Consider the following 14,318-nt stretch of genomic DNA (forward strand, 5'->3'; position numbering starts at 1 on the left):
ACAGGCAGAGTAGATTTTCATGAAATTCTTAAGGGCCCTAGGATTTTCAGAATGGTAAATGAAAACTGACTTTAACTTAAAGTCATCAGCTGCATTAGTCCCTAACAGTAGAGCAGCCTGTCCTTTGAACTGTGAAGCCAGGCATTAATTTCTTCTCTCTAGCTATAAAATACTAGGTGGCACCTTTTCCCAATGATTCACTACAATGATGTAGTGATTTCATCTACATTATAAATCTTTATTGTTTTAGTGTACCCCCTTTCTTCAATTATCTTAGCTGGATCTTCTGGACAACTTGCTGCATTTTCTACCTCAGCACTTGCTGCCTCCCTTTCCATGTTTATGTTCTGGCAATGGCCACTTTCCTTAAATCTCATGAACTAATCTCTGCTATAATAGCTTCTGACTTTTCTCCTGCAGCTTCCTCACCTCTCTCACTCTTCATAGAATTGAAGAGAGTTAGGATCTTGCTCTGGATTAGGATTTGGTGTAAGGGAATGTGGCTGGTTTGATCTTCTATAAGACCATGAAAACTTTCTCCATAATAGTAATAAGGCCGTTTTGCTTTTTTATCATTCTTGTGTTCACTGGCGTAGCACTTTTTTTTTTTTTTTTTGATACAGGGTCTCACTCTGTTGCCTGGAGGCAGTGGCACAATCATGGCTCACTGCAGCCTCAACCTCCTGGGCTAAAGCAATCCTCTCACCTCAGCCTCCCAAGTAGCTAGAACTACAGATGCACTGCGCCATGCCTTGCTAATCTTTTAAAACACTTTTTTGTAGAGATGGGGGTCTCACTATGTTCGCCAGGCTGGTCTGGAACTTCTGGGCTCAAGCAGTCCTTCCACCTTGGCTTCCCAAACTGCTGGGATTACATGTGTGAGCCATCACAACCAGCTGAGTAGCATTTTAATATTCTCCAAGAATATTAAATCTCCTTCACACTTACAACTTGGCTGCTTGGTGCAAGAGGCAGAGCTTTAGGCCCATCTCAGCTTTTCAACATGTGTTCCTCACTAAGTTTAATCATTCTAGCTTTTGATTTAAAGTCAGATACATGAGACTCTTCCTTTCACTTGAATACTTAGAAGCCATCATAGCATTATCAATTGGCCTAATTTCAATATTACTGTGTTTCAGGGAATCAGAAAGGCTGAAGAAAGAGAGAGACAGGGTGATGGCTGGTGGGTGGGGTGGTAAAAATACACACATTTATTAAGTTCTTTGTCTTAATTTGGCATGGTTCACGGTGTCCCAAAATAAGTACTATAGCAACACCAAAGATTACTGATCACAGATCACTATAGCAGATATAATCATGATGAAAAATTTGAAATATTGTTGAGAGTTACCAAAATGTGACATAGAGACACACAGGACCACATGCTGTTGGAAAAATGGTGCTGACAGACTTGCTCACAAGATTGTCACAAACCTTCAATTTGTAAAAACTGCAATATCTGTGAAGCACAACAAAGTGAAGTTCAATAAAATGAGGAATGCTTGTGCTTCATTTTTCCTATATAGTATATTTTCTTCTGTGAATGAAAGTGTCATGTTGAAGCACATTGAGAAACTCAAAGATACAGGGTTTTCCCCCTAACATATGTATGTAAGAGAGAAAAATGCCAGGAGTAAAGTAAAAAGCTGAGGATGACTGAGAATAGGTGTGGACTGGCAGGCCATAGAAATAAGTTTCAAGCCATATCTTGTTAATATAACAATGTCTAAATTTAAGAATAAAACCCTATTGAATGGTGTTGCTTTCAGTTAGGTATTTGTTAAAGTTTATAAATGTTATAAAAAGGACACAAAACTGCAGAATTAAATGTGAAAGAAAAGCTGCCTCTCATAAACTATGTCTTAATCATGGTATGTTAGATAGTTTAAAAAAAAGTCATATTAAAATTGCCCCCACGCTTATGTGGCTACATTTTCAACCTTTGCACCTGCAATTACATTTCTTTAATAATATTCCAACTTATTAGTATCCTAATAGAACAAAGAAAAATCATGAAGAGACACAGATGACAGTGAATTCACCACTACTAAGGGAAAAAACAGTTGCAAGGAATTATACAGTTACTAAATATTTTTAGGTCCTGGGCCATTGGGTTCATGCTGGTTAATTAGCAGTGAGTTTTTTTTTTTTTTTGGTAACTTAGTGATGTATAAGTTTTCAGTACTTTATTTTTCTTCTTCCTGACTTTTTATTACACCACAGGTAAGTAACATGCCATTTCCCCTTCCCTCCACTGTGTTCTTTTCAATAGAGTCAAAGGTGTCACATCACAGTCAACCATTGGTTTCCCGTGTGTCTTAGCTACTGCAAAATCTGTCACCCAGCATTCCTGCTTTGTCCTTCTAGGGCAGTAACTGCTGGGCTCCTGCTGGGGAAGCCCTTAACTGGTGGTTTTATATGATCTTGTCTACAGAACTACAAACTAATTTAACTGAAAGCACTAAGAGCAGAAAACATAAGAAGGAAACCCTCACATTCTCCAGAAACTTTCTACCTTAATCAGTCATCAAGCCTGTTAATAAAATGTATGTCATCCCTCAAAACCAGCAAAAATCATACACTGATAGGAGATAAATCACCAACAAGTAACTGGTTCTAATCCCTCTTACTTTTTGCCTGTTTGTCTTCAAATGAAATGTAACCAATAACTATAAGATCTTTTTGGTTTAAGGAAAAAGAAATAATTACTAAATAATAAAGATATAGAGAAAAGAACCCACAAATTTTGAGCTATGTCATAGAACTCTAAATGCGAAATCTGGCTGCCCCTTTTGACTTGTCAAAGTGAAGAAGAATTTCCTAGATAACGTAAAAAATACAAATTTTATGTTAAATCAAGAAAAATGCTATATATATTCCAAACTGCATTGGGAATGGACTTCTGTGAAATCTGATTCCTGATGAAGCAGCAGTAGGCTCCTGTCCTTGCCACTGGCTTGCTTCAGGGCTGAGGCTGCATAATAACAAGCTTCCTCTGGATTTTGGTACAAAATGGACATATGGAATAAAGTATTTAACACATCCATACCACCTTTCATGTTCATAGCTCAAAGAGCTTTATAAAATCCAATTAATTCATCAAGCTTCATAAACTCTGAAAGACATACATAATTACATCTCTACATGTGGCTAACCACTGGCAGCAAGCAGTCAGATGAGTGGCTTAACAGAAAGCCAATTTTGAGTGTTCATGTTTTGAACTTTTGTGTGCCTACAGAAAATTGGGGGCATAATGAATAATCTCTTAGTCACTGGAAAATTCTAAGAATTTTGAGTCAGGTTAAGAATGCACACAGGAAGAGTGATCTCCTTGCTAACATGCAAAAGAACTCTGGCTCTCTCTAGTTGGGCAAAGAGGGGTTTGATTCAATTAATAGAGGGATCCCTGCCAATTACATGCTTTGGTAGGAAGTAGAATTACTTGGTAGAAGTTTCTGTGTGACATAGCTAAGGAAATCTATAGAATTTACAGCAAGAAAAAAGTAGTTTATACACTTTTAATATACTAATTATAAACACTAAACTAGTGTTTACAGTGCATAAACAGCTCTCCAGATGAAGTGAAGCACTTTGGGAAGTTTGTAGCCTTTTTTAGGCTGATATCCAGGCAAACTCTAGATTGCTAGTTATAGTAAAGTACAAAATTTTTGTAAATAAAGTAAATCATTTTCCACAAGAAAACTGCACTGCTAAAACCTTGTAAGCAGAGGCACAAATGATACAAGTCCTAAATGTTTGTTCTAGGCTATGGGTTTCCCGCCATGAACATAATACATGAAAATACATTATAGGATTGTGAAAAGATGTCAGGCATCAGTTTTATCTAATATAAACTCATATTCTGGCTTTCTTGTGCAGCTGGTGACCTTGCACAAATCATTCCACCTCTCTGGGCCACAGTTTTCTTACATGTAAATGAGAATAATAATATCCTTTCTCATGGAGTTGTTGAGAATGGTAAATGAAACTGTATCTAGAAATTGCCCAACAAGTTTTTAGTAAATCTTAAAAGAGTTTAATTAAAAAAAATTATTTCTTCATTATTCCCCACAATTCCAAAGCTTTTTGAACCCTTCTGGGTTTGAAAATAACATTTTTCCCACCAACTGTGTAAAAGCATTGCTATTTCTCCACATCCTCTCCAGCATCTGTTGTTTCCTGACTTTTTAATGATCGCCATTCTAACAGGTGTGAGATGGTATCTCATTGTGGTTTTGATTTGCATTTCTCTAATGAGCAGTGACAATGAGCTTTTTTCATATGTTTCTTGGCCGCATAAATGTCTTCTTTTGAGAAGCGTCTGTTCATATCCTTTGCCCACTTTTTGATGGGGTTGTTTTTTCTCGTAAATTTGTTTAAGTTCCTTGTAGATTCTGGATATTAGCCCTTTGTCAGATGGATAGATTGCAAAAATGTTCTCTCATTCTGTAGCTTGCCTATTCACTCTGATGACAGTTTCTTTGGCTGTGCGGAAGCTCTTCAGTATAATTAGATGCCATTTGTAAATTTTGGCTCTTGTTGCCATGGCTTTTGGTGTTTTAGTCATGAAGTCTTTGCCCATGCCTATGTCCCAAATGGTATTTCCTAGATTTTCTTCTAGGGTTTTTATGGTTTTAGGTCTTATGTTTAAGTCTCTAGTCCATCTTGAGCTAATTTTTGTATAAGGTGTAAGGAAAAGGTCCAGCTTCAGCTTTCCGAGTATGGCTATCCAGTTTTCCCAACACCGTTTATTAAATAGGGAATCCTTTCCTCATTGCTTATTTTTGTCAGGTTTATCAAAGATGAGATGGTTGTAGATGTGTGATGTTATTTCTGAGGCCTCTGCTCTGTTCCAATGGTCTATACATCTGTTTTGGTACCAGTACCATGCTCTTTTGGTTATTGTAGCCTTGTAGTATAGTTTGAAGTCAGGTAGTGTGATGCCTCTAGCTTTGTCTTTTTAGCTTAGGATTGTCTTAGCTATACGGGCTCTTTTTTGGTTCCATATGAAATTTAACATAGCTTTCTCTAATTCTGTGAAGAAAGTCAATGGTAGCTTGATGGGGATAACAATGAATCTATAAATTACTTTGGGCAGTATGGCCATTTTCATGATATTGATTCTTTTGATCCATGAGCAAGGAATGTTTTTCCATTTTTTTGTGTCCTCTCTTATTTCCTTGAGCAGTGGTCTGTAGTTCTCCTTGAAGAGGTCCTTCACATCCCTTGTAAGTTGTATTCCTAGGTATTTTATTGTCTTTATAGCAATTGTGAATTGGAGTTCACTCATGATTTGGATATGTTTGTCTGTTATTGGTGTATAGGAATGCTTGTGATTTTTTGCACATTGATTTTATATCCTGAGACTTTGCTGAAGTTGCTTTATCAGCTTAAGGAGATTTTGGGCTGAGACAATGGGATTTTCTAAATATACAATAATGTCATCTGCAAAGAGACAATTTGACTTCTTCTCTTCCTATTTAAATACGCTTTCTTTCTTTCTCTTGCCTGATTGCCCTGGCCAGAACTTCCAATACTGTGTTGAATAGGAGTGGTAAGAGAGGGCATCCTTGTCTTGTGCTGGTTTTCAAAAGGAATGCTTCCAGTTTTTGCCCATTCAGAAGGATATGAACAGACACTTCTCAAAAGAAGACATTTATGCAGCCAACAAACATACGAAAAAAAGCTCATCATCACTGATCATTAGATAAATGCAAATCAAAACCACAATGAGATATCATCTCACACCAGTTAGAATGGTGATCATTAAGCAGTCAGGAAACAACAGATGCTGGAGAGGATGTGGAGGAATAGGAACGCTTTCACACTGTTGGTGGAAGTGTAAATTAGTTCAACCATTGTGGAAGACAATGTGGCGATTCTTTAAGGATCTAGAACCAGAAATACCATTTGACCCAGCAATCCCATTATTGGGTATATACCCAAAGGATTATAAATCATTCTGCTATAAAGACACATGCACATATATATTTATTGCAGCACTATTCACAATAGCAAAGACTTGGAGCCAACAAATGCCCATCAATTATAGACTGGATAAAGAAAATGTGGCACATATACACCATGGAATACTATGCAGCCATATAAAAGGATGAGTTCATGTCCTTTGCAGGGACATGGATGAAACTGGAAACCATCATTCTCAGCCAACTAACACAAGAACAGCAAACCAAACACGCATGTTCTCACTCATAAGTGGGAGTTGAACAATGATATCACATGGACACAGGGAGGGAACATCACACACCGGGGCCTGTCGGGGAGTAGAAGGCTAGGGGAGGGATAGCATTAAGAGAAATACCTAATGTAGATGATGGGTTGATGGGTGAAGCAAACCACCATGGCACATGTATACCTATGTAACCTGCATGTTCTGCACATGTATCCCAGAACTTAAAGTACAAAAAACAAAACAAAACAAAACAAAACAAAACAAAAACGGGGGAAAAAAAGAAAACAGTATTTTTTTATGTGGAGGTATTATTGGATATCCTCCATTCCTAGAAACAGAGCCTTGCAATAAATATATGAGGACATATAAAAAGGAGAGAATATGGAGAGTAGGGCCAAGGACCACTGGTCCTCATTCATTCTAGTCCCTACTCCTGGTGCAGGAGTAAGAAGTCCCATTTTTAATTATTTTTAGAAGTTTTTCTTCAGTGGGTAGAAAGTCTATGAAGTAAATTTGAGCTCAATGTAAAGACCTTCAAAAACAATGATAAATCTCTGACAGTAGGAAAGTGTGTCAGTAAATAGCAGATCTTTAGTACCAGTGTGAGATTTGAGATACTAAAGCAAATAACAAATATATCTTTAACAACATATAAACGTATGAAATACATAATGCTTTTATATGAGTTGACTTATAAAATCCTCACAACAGCTCTATGAATCTGATATCTGTATGTCCCATTTTACAGATTAGGCCAACAGTATTTAAGTGACTGGATCAAATATCAGCTGATGACCAGCTTTGGGGAATATTGTAGAGTGATATTATAGGTAGTATATAATATGAATAAGTCATTTAATTTTTATAACAACTCCACATGATTAAAACTATATAGGGATATTCTAGAATGTACATTAGGTGGGATATATAGCTAGACAACAACCAGGAGAGCCCTTTTAATCCCAGAATTCTACAATCTCAATTTCTAGAACTAGCATCTGTTCTCAAATGGACTTTGACTTTGAAACTTCAATATCTGAGGTAGTGTTATTAATGCTTGTTTCTAGTTAACTGATAGCAATACAATGACAAAACAGCTAGCATCAGTCTTTTCTAGACTGAATTTATTGATGCTTACTATGCACCAGGCAAAATGCTAAGTACATAACATGAATCTGTCATTTAAAGTTCTCATAACGACTCCACAGGATGAGTACTGTTACTATTGCTGTCTTTCATATGGAGTAATCAAAGCACACAGAACTGGAATAGCTTGGTGAAGTTTGCACAATTAGAAAAGGTAGAGATGAGATTCAAAACCAGGTCTATTTAGTTCCAGAATGTGCTCCCCTAATCACTATGCCAGATGGTATTATACATAGTGTTATAACTCATTGTACAGATACATTTTATAGATATAACAATGATAAAACTCCTAACAGAGGGCACATATATGTGAATCAACACTGGTGGCACGATTAGCACATTCTAAATTGACATTTTCACATGGTTTTTATCTGAGACTAATACTGTATTTTTCATTTAACTGAAGGCTTCATCTTTTGTGGCATTTAGAATTATTAGCACATGACATTTTAATAATAAACACATCAAATCAATGCTGATGTAATTCTGAAACATGTTAAAGTACTCTAAGCCTGAAATGAAAAAACGTTTTTGCTTTTTTCCTTGAAGTCCACTGGCTCACTGTAGAATCAAAATTGAACTAACTTACTTTAGTCTTGACTCATCTCATCCTCAATTAGCAATATAAAGCGTATAATCCATTTGTTGTAAAAATACTTTACAAGTGAAAATGTGGCAAAGTTTTATGCAGAATATTTAGTATATCATGTGATAATTTAGATTTTTACTATGGATACTTGAGAAAGGGGGTACATAGAAAAAAGAGAAAGACATTTCTGGGATGAGAAGGAGAAACAGAAATATACAGATAACCCAAGGGAAAGACTGAGGGAAACACCAGTGAGCAAAGTACAAAAAAAAGAAACATCGCCAATACACAGATGCCTTCGAAAAAAGATATTGAAACATGACATGCAATTGGCATACAATAAATGATTAATTAATGAGAGATTAAGTCTAAGACATGAATTTTCATTATGTATATCCTCATTTTGTGACTTTCTAGTCTTTCAAAGTTGTGTTGTACTGTCACCACCCTCAGCATCATGTATTGGCATGCGGTAGTAGACCAGAGGAAATTAAGGAGAGGTTGGTTCATTTCATTCGAAATGAACATGATCAGGTCACTCTCATAAGTCATGAGGTAAATTTACAAAGCTGTTGGAAATGATCAGCTAGAACCTCTTAATAAGTAATTGACCTTTAAATTGGATACTAAATAGAATCATAACTCGTTAGTTTTGCTATTGTTCATTTTCGCCACAGAAACATTTTGTTCTTTGACCTTCATTGATCACATGAACACACATTTTCAAGTTTAAATTCATATCATAAGGACACAAAAACTATATCTCTGTGTACTTTAAATCCATTCAAGAGCTTTTACTCTTCAACATAAATCAAATTAAATGAACTACATTTGCTATAGCTGGTGTTCACCAGACTTCAAGATGCCTCAGTACCTGCTGTCTCTCCAGACGCATCCTCTTGGCGGCATTTCTACTCTCACTCTCACAAGCTGAAGCCAAGATACTCTCTGCAACTGCTGAAGTAAGGTGGGAAGGAATAGGTCGAGACTAAAAAAAAAAGAGAAAAGTATGAAAAAAATTATTAACAGTATCATTAACAGGCCAATGCTATTCTCAGAAGAGCTCTCAGGATCATCAACATGTGCAGGAATATCCATTTATTTCAACTGAACTTGTTTCAATAGAAAGAGGAAATGGAAATTGTAAAGATGAAAAATGAAAGCTAGTTAGAGGTTAAAGCTATCGTTGCTACATAGATCCATCATTCATTCCCATAGATCCATTGTCACAAGTATCTAGCCTGGGTCATGAAGCTGGAGTTTGAACAGGCAGTGGCAAAACTGCTGACTGGATTTTGCAAATAAAACAAGGTCTTTAATTCTACTACAACATATGACATGCACAAAAAAAACCAAAACAAAAACAAGTGACAGGGCTAAAATAGAGTTTAAAAAGCCTAATAGACACTCAGCCCATGTCAAACAATCTTAATATGAAATATTATGAATATTTACACTCTAAATTGTGACCCAATTGATGTGATTACAATGGTTTAAATATAAATAATTAAAAACTAAAAAGTCAGTCCTACAATGATTTTTATATATTAAAGGTTTAGTGCTTTAGATGTGAGATATGTTTGCCTATGTATACATGCCTGTTTTGTTTTACTTATAAAATATGAGCTGATATTTTATAGGGACATGTTGAAATCCATCTTCTATGTAGCCCACATAGAAAGAATTAATTCTCCAACTAAGCTCATGATTAACTGTAAATTGTTTGCAGCTCTCAATATCATTCGTGATAACCATAACAAAAATTATGATTTTCATTCTTTTTTCCATAATTACATGCAAAGTCATCCAACTGAAAGATGAAATACTTAATAATATAGAACAGTTTTTTTAAATTAAGATAAGCAAATGATAGATGAGAAATAACAAAATTAAACCAAATGAGGTAGTAAAATAATGTGAAATTATGAAATAAATGTATCTTTTGGGAATATAGCATATACAGTATATGCCACCTTAGGGTTTTCAAAGCCTCAAACGAAAATATGTGTGAATGCTATTTATTAGAAGCCTGAACTAATTGAGACCTTGTGAATTTTTTTCTAAAGGAATTGAAACACACCTTTTTTATACATGACTCATTTTACCAACTCTGGCATGTAGAGTGTGTCTCAGCAAATTGAACACAGGGCTTACATCTCAAATAATATTCTAGAACAGCTAAATTCAGACCACACCGTTTTAACAGACACTCCATAGTTAAATTTGTACAGTGTAGACAGAGACCAGGCTCTGACCTTGGGTGAACTAGGAAGCAATTTCTGCAGCTGCCTTAGCAGACTTCCTCACTACCCCCTCCAAAGTAGCCTCTGGAGGCAAAAGGTAGGAAAGGTATAGGGTACATACTCTTCTGCTAACCCCATGGGACATCTCAAATGATGGTTACACTACTTTGACAATAAAGCAGTTGGATATTTGGAATGTCATTTTTGCAAAAAAGAAGAAAAGAGGTCCATTGGTGGCAGGAAAAAAAATGCAATATAAGCATTTTGAGAAGGAAATTAGAAAGCCGGGACTGGGTATTTGTAATAGAAAAGAGGGTCAAATGAGGCAAACCTAAAATAAATTGCCATAAAGATGTAAGCATAATTTCAAAACTCATATTGCTTCTTCATTTCATTCTCTACTTCACTAAGTATAAAGAAAATATTGTAGTCCAAAGCCAAATAAATTAAGCTATAAAATCAGTCTCATTAACCGATGGTCACTGCCTGGCTCAAAAATGTAGTCCAACTACATGGGAATTAGATACTCATTGATATCTTTCTTGATTGAGCTAATTTTTGAGGCAAAGGTGTTATAGGAAAAATGGGAATAAGAACATTACATTATCAAAAAATAAATTATTTGATTGTAGTTAGCATTATTCAAATAGGAGTGAGAGTTTATATCTTTATAAAGTACATTATTAGATCTTTTGTTTCCAGGGATGAAATTAAGAGAATCTAAATAAAATATCAGCAACCATCCTTTTCTTAATCCAATTATTGAGACCCACATGGGATTCAGAGAGACATAGTCAGTTCTTCATTACCTCGATTTTTCTCTTTTTTTCAGCTATCACCATTAAAAATTAGGAATATATAAAGCTATAGAATTTTACTAAATGATTACATTGTATCAATAGGCACACAAGTAACTTAAATACATAAAAGTTTGTTTAACATGGAGAACATAAATAAAATACCCCTACAATTAATATTATTTCATGGCATTTTCTTTCAAATTCTTATTAATTTTTAAAAACAACTTTTACTACTCAACTTCTACTAAAGCAGTAAAAGTTGTTATGCATAATAATTTATGTAATTTCCTTTTCAGAAAAGATGAAAGGGAGAGTTGGATCCTTCCTAGATGTGTGAAATTAGTCTTCTCATAAACTAGAGTAATGTCCTGGCTAATTAGAACTAGATATATTTTAAGGTCATGTGATAACCTAATATTTAAAAATCAACTTCAAGATAAAGCAACCATGCACATTATCCTATTGAGTGGAAAAAATAAGTAGAATCAAAGATGCATGATTCAATACTTCCCATAGATAAACAGTATAATTTTGAAAATAGATTTGTACTGAGTTTATTGTAGGATCATAAGCTGACAACTCTCAATGGCCATAGAAGTCATCCAGTACAAGTTTCTTCTCTCAACTTTGAAGAACTGAAACCTAGGTAGATGAAGTAATTGCAAAAGGACAAATTGAACTAGATCCAGAACTCAGGTTTTGTGTCTCCCAATTTTCAACTCTCACTTTCCTAAATTCTGGTGTATATTTAGTACTTTTACATACTTTGTCATTAATAAAACAAAAAATTCTTTAAAAAATCTGTATATACAAACCATTGTTTTCAACTAAAAAAATAAGCAGAACAAAGGTAGACATTTACATGAATGTGTTATAATCATCATTAACTCAAGCTCATTGGAGAAAAAGGCAGAATAAATCATAAAATCTGTATTACAATCAAAAAATTATATTTTAAACGTATTTTTGCAGAGAATGTACTATATCTCAATAATGTGTACCTCCAAATAGAAATCCAGTACCATCCTAATTTAATTTTTAGATAAATGTTAATAATATCTAACTCTTATTGAGTGCTTAGGACATTCAGGTATTAATACCAAAAGCTTAGATTTATTATCAAATTTAATCTCCTTAACAATCTTTGAGAAAAGTACTTATATTACTCATATTTTAGATAACCTACATTGAAGTTCTGAGAGATTATGCAACTTGCTCACAATTATGCAGCGATGTATGTGGAAATAACCTGAATTCAAATTCAAGTCTGATGATGAATTGGGAGTTATAATCCCTAGTGAACTATTATTCACATTTTACAACAAAGTCCCCAGTGAGTTTAAATAAATCTAGAATTCTTAAATACTACACATTCCTGTGAGGAAATTCAATCACAGCTAACCACACATTGCATTTAGCAAAGAATATATCAAGATCTCCCTAGCATCCTTCACTTAAATGGTTGAAGTCCTTTAATATATTTTCCTATAAATTCTATAAATTATGAAATTTATGATCTTCATTAAAAGCACAAAGACAAAAATGTAACTTAGCTAAGTTATGCCACAAATTCTTAACTGATGTAATCTGAATTCATAAGATTTTAAAGTTTATACAGCCAGAAGTGTCAATAAATTACTATACACGAACCATAATAAAGCTTAATTTCATGCCCAAAATGAGAATACAGGAGCCAGGTAGAAAAGTTCTTTCCCTCCTGTGAGGTAATCATGCTAAAAATCTCTTTGCTTCTAATATTAATGAGCCAATAATAAATGCCAATACTCTCCAATACACACAGGGCTCAAGTGTGCAGCATTTGGTTATAAGATAGTAAAGACGAAAGTTTAAAAAAATTTCCCTATAATTTGGCTTCTATCCACTTAACAACTCAAAAGTACTAATATGGAGATAGTGAGAAGGAAATTAATCAATTTTTCTCATTATAAAAGTAATATTACAGAGAAATTTAAAACTAGTGTTTAGTACGTGCTCTGAGAATCATCTCCTTCTGAACTCTCTCCTTTTCATCATTACATTTGACAGTTGAGGGCTTATTCTAATGCCACCACAGTATGGTCTTTCTAAAACATAATTAGCAGAGTGTGTTAGGGAATATGGTCATAGATTTCACCAGGAATGAGGCTGAAAATTCCCTCTTACATTTGTAAGAGTGGCCATAAAACACAAAGCTTCCATGTAATAATTGGAGATAGGAATATTTTGATGCAAAAACCAAATGCAATAAATTCAATAGATAACTTATGAAAATAACACCTCCTGTGGCTGAAGATAACTCAGTAACTACATATACTATTTGATATCTATCTCTCTCTTTATCTATCTATATCTTAGAATATTTAAAATATTAGTTTAAAATGGATTTAATTATACACTTCAAATGATCTATACCTGGATTGGGAATATTTATTACATATTTATTTCTCTGTATATAAGATAATGGTACCTACCCTCATTAATTATCTCTTCATAATTAACTGACATTCTAACTGGGATCTGAGTTGATCTTTCTCCAGCACTGTTCTTATTGTAATAATTATCACTGCTCAAATCAGTGGCAGTTGTGTCATTAAACAGATGGCTAAACCATCACATGGAGCTTTTGGAGTTTAAAAAGTCACATTTTAATTGGGGACTTAAGATGTAATTGCTGTTGGCATGATGTAAATGTGTCTCTTCTTATATATGTTGATAAAATGTACCGTCACACCAACAAACTATTCCATTTTTGTGGGTCTAAAACTATACATGAAATAACTTTAGAGTCCTCTGAACTTCAGCTGTACATTTAGGATGCCACAGGATTTTTGCAATTACAAAAAAGTACAAAGAAATTTAAGAATGTCAGGTTATGGTCATGGGTTAATGTGGTGATGCTCTTCAGACTCCACAGTTAATGTGAAGCTTAATCAAGTATTAGTTAAGGCCAGATTGGGAGCAACTGTGACATCCACCCAAGGTTGTAAGTAGAATGAGCGCTTTGAAGATAATAATTCAGTAGTCAGAGTTTAGGTAGTGTGATGAATTAAGATTATTCCTCCTAATCTTGTTACTTTATAAAACACATTATTAAGAATTCTGTAATTTGGATGATACGCACACACTATCTCCCCCAAGTGGCATATCTATACCTAAAGGCATAATTGTCCAGGTTATATACATATATAAAGTTTCATGTTCTAAGAGATTCCTTCTATTAAGCAGGTGGTTTCATTCTTATACATCAGTGGAATAGAGATAGTCTGCAACTAAGTCATACTGAACTGAATATTATTCTATAACCAGCTACTTGCTATGTGACCATTTTTGCAATTTAATCTGAGTCT

The 14,318-nt window shown here is 34.5% G+C and overlaps 1 protein-coding gene across 12 annotated transcripts in view; it reads right to left on the reverse strand.

Annotated features, from left to right (window-relative positions):
* Positions 1-14,318, reverse strand: part of NOL4 (nucleolar protein 4) — a 381,920-nt gene that overhangs the window by 83,069 nt on the left and 284,533 nt on the right. For all 12 annotated transcript variants that reach the window (XM_055102633.2, XM_055102631.2, XM_055102632.2 and 9 more), the window contains one exon: positions 8,803-8,916. In XM_055102633.2, coding sequence (XP_054958608.1) covers positions 8,803-8,916 — 114 coding nt within the window. The remainder of the gene's footprint in view (positions 1-8,802; positions 8,917-14,318) is intronic.

Source organism: Pan paniscus, chromosome 17 (assembly GCF_029289425.2).
Source record: "Pan paniscus chromosome 17, NHGRI_mPanPan1-v2.0_pri, whole genome shotgun sequence".
Lineage (NCBI taxonomy): Eukaryota > Metazoa > Chordata > Mammalia > Primates > Hominidae > Pan > Pan paniscus.